Below are 24,261 nucleotides of genomic sequence, written 5' to 3'. Positions count from 1 at the left end.
GCTACCCTGGGGAACGGTTGGCCCTCCCCCCATTTGAGGATCAGGACAAAAGAACGAAGGTCCTGGGAGACTGGGGTGCAGTGTTGTGTGGCCTATTGGGACCCTGCTTCCCCTACTTGAAAATGTGTGCGCTTGACTGCTTGACCTAAGTGGATCAGAGACTAGGGTTAGTTCTCCTATTATTCATGCCACTTGGTAATTGTGGTTTCAGTAAATGGGCAGATTTTTTGATTGAAACTTCCCCCCCGTAGTTAGAGGCACCTTACGCACAGACTATTGTTTGAACTTTTAAAGAAAAATAGCCTTGTCATAAGCTTCCGTTAATATTACACTATATACACAAAATAAGACCCCCGCTGATGTATTTTTAGTGATAAATTATGGTTTTTGATCTTCTGTATTGTACCTCATTCCTGTCTTTAACTTTCTGTTCTCTCTTCCGTGAAAACAATGATCTTTCTGAAACATGTGATTCCTAAGAAGTTGCAAACAATGTAATCATTAAAAGAAAGATGTAATCACCTGTGGTATATAAGACACCAAGTTTCACAGTAAAGTGTGGTCTCTTCCACCATTCATGTTCTCTGTGTTCTTTCTTATAGATACTTCGCCGACACCAACCCCCTACTCAGAGACCCTTAGACTTTGGTGCGTGGGCTGGTCCCCCACACTAGAGTCCTCCAGGTTGTGGGTTTCAAGATTGCTTCATACATTATTATAAATGTTAGCAAACCTTTTAAACAAGAATTATAAAATGAAACTGTGGTAAGAAAGTTGGAGACTATGATCTTTCCTATATTATTGCCATGTAATATTACATTGTTATGTTACACAAAAGATTACATTTTCAGGTATTTATCTACCATGAATAAATACTACCTTTCAAGACAATTACAGCTGTCAATACTCAGTACTTCAAAAAAAGTACCATCAGTAACCTTTTCTTTAGTATGCAGTTTCTTTAAGTTCATATAAAGACATTTTAGGGGACCATATGACATTGCTTAAAGTAACTAGAAATTCTAATAACATAATTCCAATATATTAAGGCTGCAGTTTCAGATATGAAACATTAAAACTAAAGACATATGACATTATTAAATTATAATTTAATTAGAACTGAAATCATATGGGGGGGATGTGGAGAAAGGGGAACCCTCTTACACTGTTGGTGGGAATGCAAACTGGTGCAGCCATTCTGGGAAACAGTATGGAGGTTCCTCAAAAAGTTGAAAATAGAACTACCCTAGGATCCAAACATTGTACTACTAAATATTTACACAAAGGATACAAAAATGCTGATTCAAAGGGGCACATGTACCATGATGTTTATGGCAGCCTAATAAGAGCCAAACTGCGGAAAGAGCCCAAATTGCCATTTGCAATGATGTGGATGGGATACAGTGTATTATGCTAAGTGAAATAAGTCAGTCAGAGAAAGACAAATACTGTATGATTTCACTCATGTGTGGAACTTAAGAAACAAGACAGATGTACTTACGGAAATGGGAGGAAAAAGAGAAAGAAAACTGTAAAAGACTTAACAATAGAAGACAAACTGAAAGCTGATGGAGGGAGGTGGATAGGGGATGAGCTAGATGGTAACGGGCATTAAGAAGGGCACTTGTGATGAGCAATGAGTGTTGTATGTAAGTGATAATCACTAAATTCTACTCCTGAAACCAATATTACACTATATGTTAACTAGAATTTAAATAAAATTTTGAAGAACTGATAACATATACGGATTCAAAAGACTTTAAAAAGAAAACAAAAACTTCTGGCTTAAAAGGGATTGTGTTTTTTTTGTTGTTGATTTTTTTTAGGTTAAAGAAAGCATATCCATGGTGACTTTGTTAACTGAGTGAATTGAAATTTTGATAAGAATAGCTATGCAGTAGAGGGTGTTTTGAAAGCAGAATGTGCAAAATTTTTCTCTCCTCCTACAAATCAAAGACAGGGTTTTCTATACCCTGTGCCCACACCTCGTTTACCAGGGCAGGTTTCTACATTCTTTTTTTCCTCGTTACTTTTTGGGCTGATTGAAAACACTCAGATCAAGATTATGTACTACTTCACGCCCATCAGTAAGGCTGCTATCAAGAAAATGGATAATGTAGTAAGTGCTGATGAGGATATGAAGAAATTGGAATATCTGTGCATTGCTACTGGGAATGTAAAATGGTACAGTCATGCTGGAAAACAATATGATGATTCCTAAAATATTAAACATGGCAATACAATATAGTCCAACAACTCCACTTCTGGGTATATACCAAGAAAAGTGAAAGCAAGAACTGAAACATACATGCATATTCAAAGAAGGATTACTCAAAATATCAAAAAAAATGAGCAATTCAAGTGTCCATCAACAAGTGAGTAGATAAACAAAATATGGTACAAGTATCCCCCACTTTTTGAAATTTCACATTCTGCCACTTCACTTTTAGGAAAGACCTATGTTAGTACCTGCCTTTGCTAACCAAAAGAAATCCAAAGTAGATTTTTGCTTTAAAAAAAAAGGTAAAAAGTAAAAATAGCATTCAGCATTTGTTTTGCAGCAAGCCATTATAAAGGTAGCATAACCCAACCAGTGAGAGTGGCCTCACCCAGCTCCTTCCCTGGAAACCCCACTCAGCACCTCAGCATCAAGCCACCATACCTTTGAACTGTGTCTTGTGAGCATCTGTGCTTTATCTTAAAGCATTTTGTTCATCCATTAACAAGATGTGTCCTAAGATAACAGAAAGGCCTAGGAGAAGTTATTTTTGGGATCAGAGAACACTTGAATTTTTTCCATATAAAATCAATGGTAATTATTTCTTCATTTTACATGATTTCAGCTTACAAAAACATTTCACAGAAATGTTCTACTTTGAGATAGCAGGGAAACCTGTAAAACAGAATATTATTCAGTCTTTTTAAAATGTAAGGAAATTTCTGACACATGCTACAACATGAATGAACCTTGAAGACATTATGCCAAGTGAAATGATCCAGTCACAAAAAAGAAACAAATCAAAACCATAGAAACAGAAAGTAGAATGCTTGTTGCCAGGAGATGAGGAAAGAGAGAGAGAATTAATGTTTAAAGGGTACAGAGTTTCAGTCTGAAAAGATGAGAAAGTTCTAGAGATGGATGGTGGTAATGGTTACACAGCAATATGGGTGTAATTAACGCCACCAAATGATATACTTAAAAATGGTTAAAATGGCAAATTGTATGTTAAGTATAGTTTAACCACAATAAAAAGTTTGTGGGGAAAAAGATTACTTAGAACTTAATGTTTGAACCCTCTGGATTATGATTATCTTGAAGGATAAACAAAAGAGCAATTCTTACTAAAAAAAAAAGTCATTTAGATTTTCAGTGGTAGAAACTGAAAATAAAATAAGCTGCAGGAAATAAATTTGAATCCTATTCCCTTTTATCCATACACACACACACACACACACACACACACCCAGTTCAGTTGGTTTGCAAGGATAAGAAACAAGCCTCTAACTGAACTGATGAAAAAGGCCTATTCATGCTCACCCAGTCTCCACTCCAGTTTACCCCAAACTCTTTAGACATGTGCACATACCCAAAGCACTATCTTTTATGTCAAAGCTATGGGGAATAGCCCTTTGTGTTCCTAATTCTTCACTCAACAATGAATAAATACTTCCTGTCTTGCATCTGGAGCTCTCCACAATCAAGTCTACTCTTGCCAGATATATTCCCCAAAGAAATATATTTAAGTGTAGTTTGTCACGCAGCTAGGAGCAGTCTTTAAATTGTTAGTGTAAAACAGGGGAAAGCTGGGAAGCTTAGAAGCAGTAATTCATTTTTTTACCTTTACTGGGAGACAATAAAAACAGCCTTCGATGGGTATTGCTTTTGTTAAAGACATCATATTATTTTCCTTAATAGTATTCATATAATGTCTTTGTCTAAAAGAGTGTTTAGTTTTAGTAAGTCTACTTAGCAAATTTAGCAATATAAGTTATATATGACATGATTCAAAAAGTTTTGGTTTATAGGAAAAATATAAAAACACGACCTTTGTTTTTTTAATTGTAGATAAACTATTTGAAAGGAAAATAATTTTTCTATATATTTCAGTTGTCTAATGGTGTTATGGACTGAATTACATCACCTCAAAATGTGTATGTTGAAGGCCTAACCCCTAACATTACTGTATTTGGAGATAGTGCCTTTAAAGAAGTCATTAGGTTAAATGAAGTCACAAGGGTAGGGTCCTAATCCAATGAGTAGTGATCTCATAAGAAGAGTCAGACACCAGGGAAACATGCAGGAAAGGCCATGTGAGGACACAGCTATCTGCAAGCCAAGGAGAGAGAGGCTTCAGGAGAAAACAGACCTGCTAGCACCTTGATCTTGGACTTCCAACCTTCAGAACTTTGAGAAATAAATTTCTGTTGGTTAAGCCACCCAATGTGCGGTATTTTGTTATGACTGCCAAGTACACTAATACAAATGACAAGTCAAGAAGATAAAGTGATAAAAAAAAAGAGAAAAAAGTCAGTGAAAGGATGAGACAGACATATTCATGCACTGAACATAACATGGATAAGATGTGAGAAACCCAGACATATACATATGGGTACTGTGAGACATGAAATTATAAAATAGAAATTGTTGCTAAAGATTTCAGAATGACATGAGTTCCCTCTACGATTGACATAGAAACATCTTAGGCCCTGCCCTGATGAATAGATGAACTCAAGGTGATGCCAGATTCCATTTCAAGTCGCAGATTCCCATGTTTCAGTTTAGAGAGTCCACATTCATAAAACCATCAGTGTGTGGTTGTGGAACTGTCCTTGGGTTTTTTAGTCCTCTAACTGTCACACTCCTAACAGATACCTTCATGCTCCACTGGCCTCCGTTATATTTACTTGTTGGTACCATTACAGAAACAGTTACTACATATGGGGCAAAGCACTGTGACGATCACTCTGGCCATCAGTACTCTTCAAATAAAAATTAATACACATATTTAGGAGTTAAGGTGATCTGCAAGATGGAGATTTTGCAAAAGACACAATAACAGAACTAAAGCACTTCTTCAGGACAAAGAATTTCAATGGAGAATCATTTTGGGAATGAAATAGGTCCATAGTGCAATCTCACATTTTATATCAAAATTAACCCAATAATCTGCAAGAGAATGGTAACGCAACCCTAGGTCCAGTTTCACAAATACTCACAGGACGGTAATCCTGAAACACTGACGATGGCCCACACAAACTAGGCCAGCTGGCACCAGGAGTCAGCCGGGAAGATTTTGTTGACATAATTCCTCTCCAATCATAGAATGTTTTATCTGTTAGAAATATCAATGTAAGTTAAAACAATATTTATCCAAGAAAAGTACACACGGACCATACTGCTTAATTACAAAGAGGAAAATAAATCATCTTTATGGCCCCATTATCCTATATTAAAATTGCACCTTGTCATCTAATCAGAGAGATGCGGAAGCAATAGCACAGCACAGAGAGAGGCTTCTATTAACTGGCTCCATTACACGGTGAAGCTCTTGCGCTTTTATTGTGCACAGCGTGCCCATCGGAAAACCAGATTCATTCTTTGGACTCTCTTCTCTTCAAGAGCATTGACTTCTTTTTTTAAAGGAGGCTTAAAGCAAAACCATGTTTGTGAATAGCACTTACAAAAACAAAGGGAAAACTTCTCTCCCCGTTACAACAGTACTTTAAAAAAAAAATTCAGAAATATGATGAAGGTACACATTTTGAAATTGCAAAGTAAGTGAAATTATTAAAAGCATTCCAGATAAATTAAGTTAAAAGAGCAAAACGTTAGCCAAAATATGCCCACATATTTCTTCTGTCTCATGGCAGTTATTACATGTGATTTCTGCAGAGAAATTCTGTTTAAAGATGAGGAGATTTAAGATTTATTTGTCTATTTCTCAGAATCATTAATCATTTAAAAGGGGAAAATGCAGTTCAATCCTGCCTTCCAAAATGAATCAAACTCTTTTCACGTTTCCAATTTTCTTTCTAATACTTATTTATATATGTATATTCTTTCCTGAAACTTTCAATTTAACAGAGACATCTATGGACTGCTTAATTTCACATAAATTTAAAGAAAACTCAGAAGTAACAAATTCTCTCATTTCATTCACTCAACGTATTTACAAGATCATAAGTTAAGTGTCCTATAGGGAGGCAGAGTAGTAACAGAAAATAATTTTAAAAACGTAATGTTATCTCAGAGACATTCCAATCAATAATCATGCAGACATCCTACCCCATTCTAACTTTATATGTATTTCTCCCACTTCAGTCAAAAAAGAATCTTTGTCCTCTATCAAAAAGGTAAGGTATCTAGAAGAGGCAACATAATAAATTGTATATGTCAATTACAACTCAATATGAATAAAAATCTTTAGTGGAAGCAAATGCCAACAATGGAAAGATTGTGAGAAACCTAAACATACCAGTATCTGGGAGGAGGTCAGCAAAGAAAAGGACATACACATTAAACTTTAACTGGGGACTTTTATAAACCCAGAGGGATTTAAAAGGGTAGAATAAGGGTTATTAGACATGTGTAAGCCCCACATTTCTTATGATGCTTTCCTGAGTAATTTGAAGCATTCCTCAACTCACTAGCACTATCCCTGGACCACCTACTCCCCTTAATGAACTTTCACCATAAGTGTTTTCACATGTTTTAAATAATTGGGCATATCTTTCCAATCTCCTTTTGAATTTTTTTACTTTATTTTTTTATATTTATAATTTTTGCTATTTATTTTTTTAAATATAATTTATTGTCAAATTGGCTAACATACAGTGTGTACAGTGTGCTCTTGGTTTTGGGGAGAGATTCCCATGGTTCATCGCTTACATACAACACCCAGTGCATATCCCAAGTGCTCTCCTCAATGAAATCTCCTTTTTAAATTAATAAACTCTTCCAGGACAAAGACAATATCTTAGTTGGAATTTCTCTGTGCTTCTGGTTCATCAGCAATGCAGTTAAGGTAGCTACGTAAATCCTGGTGAATAAGAATTAGCCTCTGAAGGTGAGATCTCACGGGCAAAGGGAGTCTTCCTGATCACTGAAGAGCCCAACCCAAAATGAAACTAAGTGCTATACAAATTATTTTCCAAGACAGAGCAGAGCATTTCAAATATTTTATCTTGTTTACCCACAAAACAGACTCATGCAGTTGAGAAGGCCATGCATTATTTTCTCCAGTATATAGGTATCACACTAGGAAATATAGCTGTAACTTTTCCACTTCAAGAAGCAGTAAACCCTCCACTAAAATCCTCAAGGTAATCATTCACACACTGATGTATGCTAATGACTCCTCCTCAGAAGCCAGGCACGGAAGGTGACATGCAACAAATTCCAGTTTATTCCACAAAATCAGTCAAAAGTTATAAACTGATAGTTTGAAGAACAAAGTCATACATCAGACTAAATGTTCACATGCCCTCACGAAGCCAACAATCTTCACAGATAGTGCCACAGAGAAACAAAGATTCTGAATGCTGGAAGGCGGTGGGGGGGTGAGCAAGAGTAGGCTGCTTATTGATAGGTGAAAAAATAAGAAATCTTAGCAGTAATCCCAGTTTAACAGCCAGTAGGATAGAACAAAATATTCTGGTATTAAACAAATCTGGGAAAAATGAAATATCAAAATTTGGAAAGGAACCAAGGAGGTTGGTTCCATCAGGTTAACAAGCTGGTGGAATAGCAGCTAACTTGAAACATAAAAAATTTGGTCAAATAACTACCCACACTAATGTCTTCCTGCCTTTGCATTTCCTCAATACTTACATAGACTCTTTTTGAAAAATATTATACATTTAGTTCATGTTATTTTGTCGTCTTCTGCAGTCTTATTTGCCTTTCTAAACTTAAAAGTCCTTTTTAAAAAATTCTTGTAATGTTTATTTTTTTTTGAGAGAGAGAAAGTCAGAGCATAAGAAGAGGAGGGACAGAGAGAGAGGGAGACACAGAATCTGAAACAGGCTGCAAACTCTGAGCTGTCAGTACAAAGCCTGACACAGGGCTTGAACCCACAAGCTGTGAGATCATGATCTGAGCCAAAGTTGGATGCTTAACTGACTGAGCTACCAAGGCACCCCTTAATTTACAAGTCTTTTACTTGCTTTGTACTTCCCATTAAACTAAATATAATGCTGTGCCCAAAGCATATGTTCAATATATGCTCCTGGACTTACTTGGCATTGATTGAAAGGCCAGTCACCAAAACTGTTAAGAGTGAAAAGCCCCATACAATGAAACTGACACAAAAATCTGAAGGAATGGAAAAAATTTTACAACACGTTTTTAAAATTCTATTTTTTTTCAGGATCAAATATTTTCCATCAGATTATCTTCTCTCACTTTCTAGCATCATCTTGATGTTTGTAATGGTAATAATTTTTAAACACGTTTCAGTTGGGGGTATTTTTGTATTTTCCATTTTTATTTAAATTTATGTAGTTAATGATACAATTACTTGCAAAGATAAGAGACAGTTCTAAATTCTAATCATCATATTTTAGAAACTAAAATTTCTCAAATGACTCACAGAAAACTGGTAAGGTTCTATACTATCATGATAATGCCAAGAAAATGAAGAAAAAAAGGAGAAAAGAAGGAAGGGAAAATTCTTAGCTAGTTGAAACATTCACCACTTCTATAATCTTCAGAGTGACAAACATTTCCTCTGGGTTGCAAGTGGATACATTTGTCCAAGTCACCTGAATTATCAGCAAAAGACCCAAAGACTGTAGAGGTTCAAACTTTTCAAATATATTGTCAACCAATATATTTGAAATGAATGAATATGAATGAATAAAGAACTAAGAAACAGTCTATAATAATAATATGTAAGTAAGAATATAATAGTTCAAAAGAAATAGTCTATGCAACAGCGTCCAACAGAGCCAAAGAAGTCCAAATGTAGGGGTGAAGTATCTTTACAAGGACGTGATAGAGCTCAAGACACTAGTGGGTTCAAGTGGTCCTGTGTCCCTAGAGCCTTTTTTATGCCAAGCTTGTTCTGTTTCCCTTTTATCAATTCCCTTGTATCAATTAATTCTTTGAGTTAATTGCACATGCAGTTTTAATCTGCGGGTAATTACAAACAATTAATAGTTAGGAGACAGAATTAGCAGTTCTTAGTTTGATTATCTATATAATTAAAAGGGGTGGTAAACTAGAGTTGACAAATAGCATCTTAATCACTTGAATAATCAAACCCAGAAGCTTGCTTGGGCAGCTGAATTCCATCTGTTACATTAGCTCAACTTTTAGAATCAATGACTGAAATGTCCACTTAAATCAATCATATTGTTAATTTATAGTCAAAAACGCACAATATATATATCCTCAAATTGCTTAAACTATTTACCTTCCTTCATTCGTTTAAAATGAGCTATCTCCAGAAGGGTTTAATGAAAATAAAGATTCAACAGACCAACTTATGTGTATCTACTGAATACCAGTTAATATTCATGGCCCCCAAATCTTACATTATAAAACATGTAAGAAATACAGATAACTCTTTTTATACTAGGTTCCAATTAACATTTTTATTTAAGTGCATCCTGAGAGGCAGCAAATAAGATATACCTATGATTTTTGGGGGGTTCTGATGGGATCACTTATTTACATATACAAAGCAAATACTAAAAAACAGGAGAAAATTAAAGTGAGTTTGAACAATATATGAGAACTTCATTCTTATTAGGCTATAACATGATACAGAATAGTCCCATTACTGTTGAATAGTATGTTTCTGAATTGTCAAGTATTTGAACAAATACTACCAAATACTAGCAGATACTTTCAGCCAATAGTAGATAAAAAAAAGTGTTCAAAAAGAACCATTTCTGGTTCAGTATGGCTTTGTAACTTCTGGCTGTGAGGCAGCCCCTTTTACAGTCCCATTAAAATACTGTAACAATAAAGAAAATGATGAAAATCTTAAGGTCATAAAAAATTAAGTCCAACCATTCATTAATATGCAGATGAGAAAAAAATTTTCTTTAAGATGAGGGAAGAGAATTGAGGAAAGCAATTAGTGACCTTTACATAATAATAAAACCCCTAGCCCATCTGAAAGATATTAGAAAAAAGGCTTATTATCTCCCAAGAAAAAGATAAAGAAAAAAGAACAAAACCCATTTCGGTACATGTGGATGCTTCTCTTGAAGAACCCTTCCCTTTCCATACCCTTAACTACCACAACCCACTTGGACACTACAACTCTAAGGAAACAACTAGAAAGAAGAGTAATCCTGACTGTACCACCAGGAATTGAAACAGTCCTATTGTGAAGAAAGAGGTCTGTGAAGAGGACGGGACTGACAGGACTTAATAACAATGCATAACGGGGATTGCAATTTTAATGTGTGAAACAGCTAAAAAATAATAAACGAAGGTGTGGAATAGGAAAAGACCCACCTCCATAGAACCAAACTCTTCCAGGTGGGTATCTCCAGGTTACTGAGGATTCAGCAGAGAAGGGGGCATAGACACCTGCTCATCAACTATAGAACTAGAAAAGGTAACTGGCATATCCGAGTGAACACGGAGCAGAGTAGAGAAAAATCTATATGTTCTCCCTTTTCATAATCACTCACTTTGCATGGAACAATTTCTTTTTATTCAGGGCAGAGTAAACATACTGGGGCCTACACTGATCATGGAAATGCCAGTTAACATTTACTGAGGACCTAGATCGCTGAATACTTTACACGCATTACGTGACCTAATCTGCACCAGAACCCTAGTTTAACAGGGGAGAAAACAAATTAAGTCACTTACCCAAGTTCAGGCAGCTAGTAAGCAGTTGTGTGAACCCAGGTCAATCTGAATTTGAAGCCCAAGGGACAGTGACACAGGGGAAAGGTCCCAATGGAAGACTGAATAATGGCCCCAAAGATACTCACATCCCAATCCCTGAAACCTGTGTAAATGTTAGCTTACATGGCAGGAGGGACTTAGCAAGTATGATTAAATTAAGAATCCTGAGAGGGGAGATAACCTGGAATATTATGCAGGGCCATATGTGTACTCACAAATGCCTCACTTGTCTACATTAGAGGAAAAATGTAATGACAGAACCAAGAGTGATTTGGGAAAGATGTCATGAGCTAAGGAATGAAAATGCCCTTCAGACCCAGAAAAAGCACAGACACATTCTTCCCTAGAATTGCAAGAAAGAATCAGTCCTGGGGAATATCTCCACTTAGTTTAATGAAATTGATATCAAATGTCTGGCCTCTCAAACTCTAAGAGAATACAGTTGGGTTGTTTTAGGCTACCAAGTTTGTGGAGTAATTTGTTGAAGCATCCCTGGGAAACTAATACACTCTGCAATTCTGAAAATCTAGTAAAAGAGTTTAAGTCAAAAATATTCTATTAGACCCAGAAGAAAATTTTAGAACAGTATTGGCATTCCATTGTACTATATAACTAGCCAAACTCTAAAATAGAAGCCAAAAGTAATAAGGAAAAAATAAACTAAGAATTTAAACAATAAGAATGTTTGCAAGATAAATAAAAACAGAAATGAGTGATTTTTAAAAGGCAAGAAATACCAGGAAACCAAAAATGTAATGAGAGAATTAAAATGTATTTCACACTTAGTAGGAGTGTAAGAGACAGTAGGGAATATCAAATGACTAGATTTAGCAAGCATTCCTAGAATACAGGAGTATCCAAAGATGAAAATTATGAGAGAAGATTAAAGATTATAAAGTTGACAAAAAATAAGTATCCATCAAAGGAGTCATATACTTTACTGAAGATGAAACCAGAACAATCAAAAATAAAGAAAACATATATGACTGAAAAATAATTTCTTGAGCTTAAAAAAAGGCATGAATCTTCTGAGTATTAGGGCTTATTATATGTTATAAGAAAGTAATTAAGAGAGATTTATATGCCAGTACATCCTGAAAAATTACAAGAAAAAAAACTTTACTAGAAAAATTCATACATATTTGCAAATAAAAAACATCTCAAAAGTGCAAAACACAGGTTGTTGTCAAATGTCTTCTGTGAAACAATGAAACAATAAATAATAGAAAACCACAAACAGAATTTCAAAGGAAAAAGAAAAGTTGTGAAACATAAATTTTAAAATCAAATTGTCTTCAATTTATAAAGGCCAGGGAAAAAGTTCATTCTCAAATATACCAACACCCTGAAGATCTGCTGAGAAAAATCATGTGTCATCTATCTGAAGACCAAGACATGAATCAAAATTAAGGTTAAAAGAGTTTAGAAATCATGGGACAAGACGTTCTTACCATAACCAGAAGAGTCATTTCTAGTAGGACCACGGACAGTCACGTGGCCTCTACAGCTCAGACTTACAGCTTGGTCTTGCCAATCCTAGCCTCATAGTTCCTTTTCTGCTTCATTCTGTTTTCCTAGGAACCAATTTGTTTCCTAGGGTATAAGCTTGAACTCACTCACAGTTCAAATGAAATGTTCTTTCAAATGGAATCTTGTTCTATGATTACCAAAAACAATAACCAATGACCAGCTTTGGTCTGTTGTGCACTTAGAATGGCTAAAGGTTTGGAACATGTTCCCAGTAAACAAGACAAGGAAACAAAGAGCAATAATGGCTATTTCCATTTTCCCAGAACTTAAACAATGATTTTTCTCATTCTTAAAACTTCAAACTGAATCCCCTAAATCACGACATCGCCCCCCAGGAAGTGCTTCTTTCTATCATGAGAACAGCCTATTAATATTCCCATGGCCCTCTGTTGTTTAAGGGAAAAAATATACCTGGACAATAGATTGTAGGATATACACCAGAATTTCATTTGAGTATCTCTGGGTGGTAGAATAATAAAGGATTATTTCTTTTTGTGATAGCATTCTGTATTTTCCACATTTTCTGCAATTAATTATAACTAATTGCAACTTTACAGAGAACACATTTAAAATAAGGCTGTATAATTTTAGACAAAATTAGGCAAAAAATATGTAGAAAAACTATGAACAAAAGCAAAGTCTGAAGAAATCATCACAGAACTTTAGGGACATTTACCTTGCTTTTTTCTAACGCAGATGTTTTGTACTTGTTAAGAAGAAAATAGTTTGTTTAAACTTCTTACATAACAAGTATGCATACAAAAATAAATTCTTCCTTTAAATTTGTCTTCAATGACACAACATTTTGGGGGCAAGGGAGAACTCCAGTATCCTTAAAGAGTCAAAACGCACATCCCCTTCCCAGGAAGCTATAGAAACAGTCTGCTACATTGAAGTAGCTTTGGAAGAGTTATTCTCAGTCTTTCTGATTAACTAAAACAGAAACCCAGGTCACTAGGTCTGTCACAGATTTACTTCTATGATACAAAGGCAGCTATCTGAATACATGATCTGAAAATGCCTCTTGATGGCAGCCCACTTGTCATCTTTGCCAAAAAGCTCTATGACAAATGCAGCTCATGTTAGCACCTGACTGCAAACTCCAGGTGGGCAGAAGTCATACCCTGTGTACTGTTTTATCTTCTACACAACCACAATGCCTGGTACAGAATATGTATGAATAGTTTTAAATAAAAAATGTTAACATGAGCCAGATGGTTTTTTTTTACAGACGGCAATGATGTCATAGGTTTCTAGACCAAAAAGAAAGAAAGGAAGGAAGGAAGGAAGGAAGGAAGGAAGGAAGGAAGGAAGGAAGGAAGGAAGGAAGGAAGGAAGAAAGAAAGAAAGAAAGAAAGAAAGAAAGAAAGAAAGAAAGAAAGAAAGAAAGAAAAAGAAAGAAAGAAAAAGACAGACAAGAGTTCCAGGAGAAAAGTGGATACTGGGTGGTAATTCAATGGGAGTGTTCTTAGTGGTCTCTGTTCCACCCCTGCAAAAAGAAGCAACAATTAACTAGTCATTTGTTTGTCTCATATAATCCTAAATTTTTAAAAATTAGTCTTATAGGTTGATTACATACTGATGTCTGGACAATGTGGATCTTACTGATTTTAGTCAAGTTTTCAGTGCCCACTCTCATACATGCTTGGTGAAAATGAAAATTTGAAAAGATTCTGGGAAGTAATTTGTCAGTGAGAGAAGTCTTTTGAACATTCATATAATTGAAGTAATATCAATTTCTAGGACTCTTTCATCAGGAAATAATTTGAAATAGCTACAAGATTCACTAATAAATATGTTTATTATAGCATTATTTATAATAATTGTGCAGAAAAGTTAACATTGCAAAGTTGAGACTGCTATTCCTAGAAAGACAAGTATGCAAGGTTGACCCTGAGCTAGCATCTAGAAACTTGGCAGTGAACAGTTCCTTACACCAATGTAAAACTTTTCCTAAAAGATAAGAGTATCCCACTGTGCCTACACTGTGCAAACAATACAGTTCATGCAAAATGTCTGCTTCCTTCTGGAAATCTGGAATGTTGCAACATGCTAAGCAGAGGATACTTAGATCATCTCCCAGTAAAAACCTTGGTGCTGAATCTTTAATGAGTTTCCCCAGGGTACAATACTTCACATATGTCATGATTCATTATTAGAAAAATTAAATGCATTGGGGTGACCACTGGAAGAACTTCTGGAAGCTTGCTCCTGCTTTCCTCTGGACTCCACCACATGCAAAGTGATTTTTCTTTGTTGGTTTTTCTTTGTATGTTTTTAGTTTAATAAACCATTGCTATGAATATGATAACATACTGACTCCTATGAATTCTCCTAGCAGATCACTGAATAGTGATCACACAATAATAAAAATTGAAATTAACATAAATGTCCAGTAATGGGAGATTGTTCATGTAAATTATAGTACATACATGCATTGAGTTATTTTTCAACAATAAAAGTATATATATCTTACACTTTCAATTATGAATAAAAAACCCATAAACAAAAAGACTGAACAAAACTATGCCAAAATATTGAAAATAGTAACTTTTGGCTTAATCAAACTTTTGTCTGTATTCTGTTCTTTTGTTCTGAATGGGCTGAATGCAAAATTTATGAATCCTAAGAACCTGACGCACATACAGCCACCTTATGTTGAAAGCTATCCTAATTGTCTTTTCCTCCTACTGGTGGCCATAAGACCCTACTCATGGTTTATCTGTAAACCCAGACTTGCTACCTGAGCTTGAATACACTGGGTCAGGAAGCAGTCCGTGGGCTGCAACAGTCATGAGTTGGACATGAGGGTTAGTGAGCACACGGAACATATTTGGCCTCAAACTCCGCCCAGTTTGGTCTCAACACCACATGGAAACAACATAACACAATCAAATCTTGTATTTTAACACTTTAAATGCTAAACGAACAAAAAGAAGGAAGTTGTTAGCTGAGAGGTGAAATGTCTCCTCCACTTCTCTCTGAAGCAAGTTGAAAATCCCAGTGTTAAAAAATTTGGAACCTAGGGGTGCCCAGGTGGCTCACTTAACCATCTGATTCTTGATTACAGTTCAAGTTATAACCCCTTGACCTTGGGATAAGTCAGCTCTTCCCTGAGCATGGAGCCTGCTTAAGATTCTCTTTCTCTCTCTCTCTCTCTCTCTCTCTCTCTCTCTCTCTGCCCTTCTCTACCCCCTTCTAAAATAAAATAATAATAATAATAATAAAATAAATCTGGAACCTAGAAAGACTGTGGAATTTAGGGGATGACTTTACAGGATGCCTTCACATATGTGTATCACTCAAAAAAATATGCACATGCCACTCCCTTCCAGTTATAAGAATGTTGACCTGAATATTTAGCTTTCCAGAAGCTCCGTGATGTAGATATAGTTGTTTTGTATTACGAAAGAATGATTAAGCTTTAAAAAACAAAACTATCTACCAAATGTTTGTCTCGAATCTTTGGTATTTTATTTCTTCATAGGTTATGCATGAGCTAGAATAATTGTGCAAATTCTGGAAAAAGCTGCTTTTTTAGAAAACAAAAACAAGAATCTAATCCCCTAAGAAAGATTGTTAATTTTTAGTTATTTCCATCTGTCTTTCATAATTGGCTTGTCAGAAAACTGAAGTCCATTAATGTATGTATTACCAAAATTCATTAAAGCAATACATTCAGGGCAGGAGAAAAGAGTCTAGTGACAAAAGTAAATGGATAATTATGGAACATAATTTTATCCCTGCCTGTGTTAGTATTTTTATTCTAAATGTTTCACTCTATTCTTTTCTATTCTTCTAGTCATCGCTAGGAAAGAGTTAGTCTGTTACCTTGTGAGACATAGAGCATATATGATTGGTGGAACCTTAACTAAATTACAGGCAGAGTATTATACAAATTTTAAAATATATCTAAGTACAAAGAGATTCACAAAGCTTAAGTCTATAAAGCTATAGCAAATATCTCACATAAATATAACAAAGAATATTAAATAAGCTTATGAAAACATTTTATTATGATGATAAAAAATTACAATTATCAGGCTTAAAAATTAGCCAATTTCTACTTGTCCATTTCAGTCTTTTCAATCATCATAAGAAAGGAGGCAAACATAAAACAGAAATTAATGTTTCTGCTTGTTTATAAATACAAGGAATAGTCTAAGATCTGAGTGGATGATGAAAATTCTGGATTTTAATGTGTTAAATATTATCCATAAAGCTCAATAACCATGTGGATGCTGTTTCCATTATCACTAATAAATGAAAATTGACTGTACTAATAAAATATTTCACAGATGCTCTGTCTTCTTACTCCTACACATCAACAGATCAAATTCAACAAAATTTGCTTCTTTTGAGAAACATAATATGTATTATTTTAGTAGCAACTTTAAGAATAATAAGAGCAAAATAAAGACTATTTCTTAATTTACCTTCCTGGTTTTCCTAATGACATGTCAATATGTGAATCTCTCCTCTAGTTGAAGGGCTCTACTTGCCTTAACCTGAAAAAGCATTGAAGTCCACTCATTTGCCTCCATTTGTGATAGTTAATTTTGTGTCAACCTGTCTAAAATACAGAGGCCAGTATTTGGTCAAACATATCTGGATGTTGCTGTAAAGAGTGGGGAGGGATGTTTGTACATGCAAGTGGGGGTGGGAAAGAGAGAGAGAGAGGAAGAAGGAAAATCCCAACCAGGCTCCATGCCCCTCATAGAGCCTGACATGGATTCAATCTCTTGAATGTGAGACCACAACCCAGGCCAAAATCAAAGAGTTGGACACCCAACTAATTAAACCACTCAGGAGCCCCTGTAAAGTTATTTTAGATGAGATTAACATTTAAATCTGCTAAAGCAGATTGCTATCCATAACAGGGTAGGCCTCATCCAATCAGTTGAAGGCCTTAAGAAAAATACTGACCTCCTCTAAGAGAATTTTGCCAGCAGATTATCTCCAGACTCAAATTTTGCATAATTCCTTAATATAAATATCTCCATATATGGACTCAAGCAGAGAAAGAGAGAGATTTAAGGGCTCACATATGAAGAATGAGAAAGAGAGAGGGTATCAAACATGATATATCTATCTTTCTGCCTAACTATATCTCTACTTATCTGGAGTGCCATATAAATATATACATAAGTAAGTAATATGACAGATCTAGGTATATTTTTATCAAAAGATAAGAGACAGAAGACAAAGAAAAAGAGGGGTAGGGGCGGGAATCCTATCAGTTCTTCTTCTCTGGAGAACACTGACTATAATACCCAGAACACATTCTAACCAGTCTCCACCTTCCCAAAGTATACCTAACTTTCAAGGCCAAACTTTCAAGGCTCATCATCTTTTTCTCTCCATCCAAAACAGCATTTTGGAATTCAAAGGACTATGACTGCCATGATTACAAGGATAAGCCTCAATCCATTCTAACTATCAAAAATTTAAATATTGTTCAAAGTTTTATCTTTTCAGTATTAAGAAAACTATGCTTTGCAACCACCTCCCTCATAGGATATACAAGTGTGCACAGTCAGAGAGGCTAAGACCACTCATCTCCACCACTGCGACAGAACACAACTCGTTGCCTTTTCTCATGGTGGGTTTCCTTTTCTTATGTTTTAACTTGGCTATAAGACCATAAATTCTTTATAAGATATGGCTGATTTCTAAAATTTGACTGTATTCGTATATACCATATGCACAGTATAGTCAGTTTTCAAAAAGTTAAAAGAAAAACCAACTTTAATCCACATCATTTTAATTTCAAAATTAAGAAAATACCTTCATTTCCATTATGGTTACTGATACCAAATGTCTTTATGTAAATGACCAAAGCTAAAATGATATAACAACTCCATCTCCACTTGAATGAAGTCTCTATCAAACTATGATGAAAATATAGAATTTGAACAATTACTAGACATTAATCATATTAAATTATTATTAATGTTTAGATGCAATAATGATATTTCAGTTGTGCTTTAAAAAGGGATTCCTGGATGGCTTAGTGGGTTAAGTGTCCAACTGCAGCTCAGGTCATGATCTTATGATTTGTAGGTTCAAGCCCCACATCAGGCTCTGTACTGAAAGCTTGGAGCCTGGATCCTGCTTCAGATTCTGTCTGTCTGTCTCTCTCTCTCTCTCTGCCCCTCCTCTACTTGAATGTTCTCTCTCTCTCTCAAAAATAAAACATTAAAACAATTTTTAAATAATAAAATAAGAGATTCCTTATATTGTATAATAAAAATGATAAGTATTTATGGAAATATATCAAGGAACTTGTTTTAAATGGCCCAAGTTAGGAAGGGAACTGAGTGGGTACATGTAACATGGATGAAATAATATTGACCATGAATTTATAATTATTGAAGCCAGGTAATAGGTATTTGTGGGTTTATTATCCTACTCTTTTTTGTATATATCCTACTCTCTTTTGTCCATAATAAAATGCTTTTTTATCTGTTTATTCCAAAATGAATAAACTTTACAATGCCAAGAAAACCGTGAGTTAAATAACTAGTCATCAGGGGAAAAAAAAAAAGGCAGACTGCAGAGCAAAATATGAATAACAATACTTTTCTACCTGGCAAAATTTGATTTGAAAAAGGAAGAATAGAAGTTTACAATACGAGGTAAGAAAGTTCAGCTAAGTAAAATCCTCACCAATATCTCATATGGTGGTTTTGTTGAAAATACTGTAAAATCACAGACCAGAACCTTCCTCAGAGCAGAACATCAGAAATTTGTTTATTGTCTGTCTTCTCCAATAGAATATAAGTACTACAAAGTCAATTAACTTTTGTCATGCTCACCATTATCTCTCCAGCAAAAAGCAAACACACACAGTAGGTGATCAACAAATATCCACCAATCATTTCTGTTTATAAAATATGTTTTCCCATGGCTATCACCACAAACTATTAATTATAGAAACTATTAGAATAAAAACTCATTCATAGATTCAAGTTTCAATTATATATGTATTTTTCTTAAAACATTTATTTATCAGCAACTTACATTTATTTAGCGTATTAAAAATAACATCTACATATATCATCTCATTTTAGCTTCCATGAGAGAGAGAGATAAATCAGGGATTACCTCTCCCATTTTAAAAAAGAAAAAATTGAAGCTCAGAATATACTGTTCTGCTGAGATTCCAATGCTGGTTTTTTTATTCAAGATCCTTCACTCTTTCCATTGGAGAACCATCTGCATGTCCTTTTTAACTTAGGATACTTCTAATTAATCAAGCATTTTCACTCAGTATTATTCATTAAAGGACAGAAAACATCTTGAAGTTGAGCCCAGAGCCAAAGAATAAGAGATAGAAAAATCAAACCTATTATGTGGGCATTTAGGTACAATATTAAGGAATATCATTTCAAATCTTAAAAGATATGCAGAGTTCACCTTTCACTTTAAATACAGAAAACCAGACAAAAAATCTTTTCTACTCTAGCAATAAGAACAAGACAGACAGTCTATAAAACAATAATTTTTGAGCCATGAAGAGCTGAGGTCACAAGGCAACCTAATAAACAGCTATAAAAGGTTGACAAGCTCCTCCAAGAAAAGAAAGAACACAATTCACCTTGGACAGACCATGGGAAGAAGAGATGACCACCATGGAAGCATGCAAGAAAATAACAGCTAAAATTTTCAATGAGCCTTTAAATTAAGACCAAACGTGGACTCACTTGGTAGTGCCGAATTCTTAGAAGCCCAAATGAGGCATCTGCATCCACAATTCTACTCTTTTTTAAAGGTTTCCACTGAGTCTAATAGGAAAGATCAGTGGAAGGCAGGAGATCTAGAGGGACTTCCTCTGTGATGCAGGTGTGTGGGTCTAGCCTTGATTTACAGGTGGAGCAGAAGAGCCTAGAGAAGCCAGTCTCCAAAAGAGACACTGCATAAGGACAAGGTGGTGGTTGGCTGCTGCAGGAGAAAAGCCAGGAAGCTCAACTAAGTTCATGAAGCCATTATAATTCTGATAGCAAAGACAGACAAAGATTTTATAAGAAATAAAAACAGACCAATGTCCTTGAGAAACACAGATGCAAAAATCCTTAATAAAATATTAGCAAATCAAATACATCAATACAAAAATAGAATCCATTAATATTATGAAAACTATAATGTGATCAATCATGTGTATCCCAAGAATATAAAGCTGGTTTTACCTATAAGAATTAACAGTGTAATTCATTACAATAAAACACTGAGAGAAAAATCAATAATCATTTAAGTACACATACAAAAAATACACTTTTGAAAATTCAACACATTTATTTTAAAAAAAAATTTTGGCAGCAAACTAGGAAAAAGGGAAACTTTCTCATCCTGATAAAGAGAATCTACAAAGAACTATAACTAATATCATACATGATGGTGAGATATTGATGCAATCTGCCTAAGATTTGAAACAAGATAGGATGTCTGATGCAGTGCTTGAGTGGCTGAGTTGGTTACTGTCTGACTCTTGATTTTGGCTCAGATCATGATCTCTCAGTTTGTGAGATCAAGCCTCATGCTGGGCTCTATGCAGACAGTGCAAAGCCTGCTTGGGATTCTCTCTCTCCCTCTCTCTGCCCCTCCCCCAGGCATGCACACACTGTCTCTTTCTCTCTCTCTAAAAATAAATAAATAATTTTTAATTTAAAAATAAAATAAAATAAAACATAGGATGTCTATAATCACTACTTCTACTTAGCATTGTGCTAGAGTTTTTAACCGACCAGTGCAGTACAACAAGACAGAGATTAAAAAAACATGCAATTTGGAAAGAAAAAGGTAAAGTGCTCTTTATTTAAAATGACATGACTGTGTATATAGAAAATTCTAATGAAAAGAAAACTAGTAGAACTAGTAAATAAATTCAGCAATATTGCTGTGGACAAAATCAATTAAAAATCAATTATATTTTATAGTAGCATGAATAATTTGAAAAATGAGTTAAGAATGAATTTAATAAATAGCATGTAAAACCTTACATAAATATAAAATACATAACTTACAAAATATGAAATATTGCTGAAAAATTAAGGAAGACTTAACATAAATGAAGAGATGCATTATGCTGATGGATTAAAGACTTAATATGAAGATTATTGTTCTATATCCCTGAAGCAATATATAGATTCAAAGCAAAGCCAATTATAATCACGGCCAGCATTTTTTTTCTGAAAATTGACAAGGTAACTTTAAAAATTTGTTTGGAAAAGCAAAGGAACAAGAATAGTTAAAAGAATCTTGTAAATAAACAAACTTGGAGGATGTATACCACATAATTTTAAGACTTACTATAAAACTACAGAAGTAATAAAATGCAGTATTGGCAAAATGATGTATAAATAGACTAATGAAGCAGAGTAGAGAGTCCTGAAATAGACATGCACAAATATGAAGATTTTTGACAAAGATACCAAAGCAATTCAATGGAAAAAGAAAAATCTCTTCTACAAACTTAACCTATACACAAAAATTAATTTGAAATGGCTCATAGATTGAAACATAAAAGCTAAATCAACAAAGCTATCAGGAAAAACAAAACATACTTCTTCACAACCTTGGGACCAGCAATGATTTTTAAGAAAGACACAAAGCACAAGTCACAAAAGAGAAAATGAAAAATTGGACTTCATCAAAAATAAAACCTACTCATAAGAAAAGGCAAGAAGAAGGAGGGGCGGGGAAGCAAGTTAGAGACTATGAGTAAATATTCACCACATATGAAAAAGACCTAAATCCAGAATATATACTCTTACAGCTCAGTAACAAAAAGACAAATCACTCTATTTTAGAAATGGGCAAAAGACATAGAAACCTCACAAAAGATATGCAAAGGGAAACACACATGTGAGAAACTGCTCAGCATCATTAGTCATCAGGCAGAGGAATGCAAATTGAAACCCCAAAAACCTACCTTACCCACTGAAATAGCTAAAATTAAAGAGATTCAAGGGTGACTGAGTGGCTCAGGCAGTTAAGCATCTAACTCTTGGTTTCAGTTCAGGTCATGATCTCAAGGTTTGTGAGATTGAGCCCCATGTCACGCTCTGTGCTGGCAGTGCAGAACTTGCTTTGGATTCTCAGTCTTTCCTTCATTCTCTGCCCCTCCCCCACTCATGCTGTCTCTCTCCCAAAATAAATAAATATAAAATAATAAAACAAGATAAAATAAAAGAGACTGACAACAACAAATGTTGGAGAAGGTTGAGCCACCAGAACACTTAAACATAGCTGATGAGAATGTAAAATGGCTATCACCACTTTGCAAAACCCACATATAGTTAAATATGCATCTTTTCTGTAACCCAGCAATGCCGCATACAGGTTACTAACACAGGAAAAATGAAAACATAGGCCCCCACAAATACTTACACACAAATGCTACTGAAAGCTTTATTCGTAATAGCCAAAAATTGAAAACAATTCATATATCCATAAACAGGAGAATGAATAGCTACACTGTGGTATTATCAATTAATAGCAATAAAAAGAAGGAACTACTGATATATGCAACAACATGGATACATTTCAAAAACACTACGCTAAATGAAAGACATCAGACAGGAAAACATATATACTATGTGATGCAATTTATATGAAATCCACAAGTTGGCAAAACTAAACTATCATGAAAGAAATCAGGTCAGTGTTTACTTCTAGAAGTGGAGACCAGAGCATGGGTGGGTAGATTGGAAACATGGAGACAGAAACATTCTGGAGTGCTAGAAACCAATGTTTTGATACCCATTCCTCAAAACTTAGTGAAGGGTACCTTTGAGATATGAGCATTTCCTCCTTTTTAATGTTTATTTATTTTTGAGAGAGAGAAAGAGAGAAAGAGAGAACAGGTGAGGGGCAGAGAGGGGGGGACAGGGAGAAAGGGGACAGGATCTGAAGTAGGCTCTGTGCTGACAGCAGAGAGCCTGATGTGGGGCTCGAACTCAGTAACGGTGTGCTAAGATAATGATCTGAGCCAAAGTCAGACATTTAACCTACTGAGCCACACCCAGGTGCCTCAAGATATGAACATTTCACTAGTGTAAGTTATATTTCAATAAAAAATAAAAATAAATTAAATATCCTATGTCCCTTCTATTAGCATCTTCACACAAGCAATTTATATTATTCATATTATGGTGCCAAATAAAATTTGAGTTATAGTCCTAAAGGGTTAAAAAAACTTCCTCCCAAATACTTTAAAAGTACTTTCTAATTTAAAGTTCATCTTCAGAATAAATCATTCACAAAACAAAGCATTTCAAAATCTAAATAGCCAAGTAGTTTTTCTGGGAATACACTATTGTTCTCTCCCTGGCACATGCATTAAATTTATTTTTTTTCCTGTCCTTGATGGAATGTATTAAATAAGCAAACACCCCCAACAAGCAAAATAAGTACTACAATGTAAAAATATTAAAAAAAAAGAAAACCCTCTCACATGCATAAATGAAAGATTGCACACAAAGAACTCACATCTTTTCAAGCTTCAATAGTATATGTTCTGCTACTATGCATTACATACTGCATGGTTTGCCCAAACTAAGATGAAACCACATCATGAATCAATAAGCATTTTGCATTTCCTTTCATTATCTACTCAAAGTCATGCCTACTGCACCTCTAAACATTTCATTAAATCCAATTATACACCAAACACTCCCAAAACTTAGATTGTATTGCAGTTTCACTTAACAGTATATAAAATGCTGTGTTGTGACAGGTATCAACTATCCATTAGATACTGAATCAATTTTTCTTAAGCACTACTAACTGCTTGCTTTTCTGGAAGCTAGATCATTCTGAAAATTTCCTGTTAGACCTATGAGTGCAAACATATGGGA

The 24,261-nt window shown here is 34.8% G+C and overlaps 1 protein-coding gene across 1 annotated transcript in view; it reads right to left on the bottom strand.

Annotated features, from left to right (window-relative positions):
- The window catches only part of IQCM (IQ motif containing M), a 426,883-nt gene that overhangs the window by 254,479 nt on the left and 148,143 nt on the right, over window positions 1–24,261 (bottom strand). The window contains exon 7 of the mRNA XM_029954957.1: window positions 5,218–5,333. Coding sequence (XP_029810817.1) covers window positions 5,218–5,333 — 116 coding nt within the window. The remainder of the gene's footprint in view (window positions 1–5,217; window positions 5,334–24,261) is intronic.

Source organism: Suricata suricatta, chromosome 1, assembly GCF_006229205.1.
Source record: "Suricata suricatta isolate VVHF042 chromosome 1, meerkat_22Aug2017_6uvM2_HiC, whole genome shotgun sequence".
Classification (NCBI taxonomy): domain Eukaryota; kingdom Metazoa; phylum Chordata; class Mammalia; order Carnivora; family Herpestidae; genus Suricata; species Suricata suricatta.
This window is presented reverse-complemented; position numbering and strand designations above follow the sequence as displayed.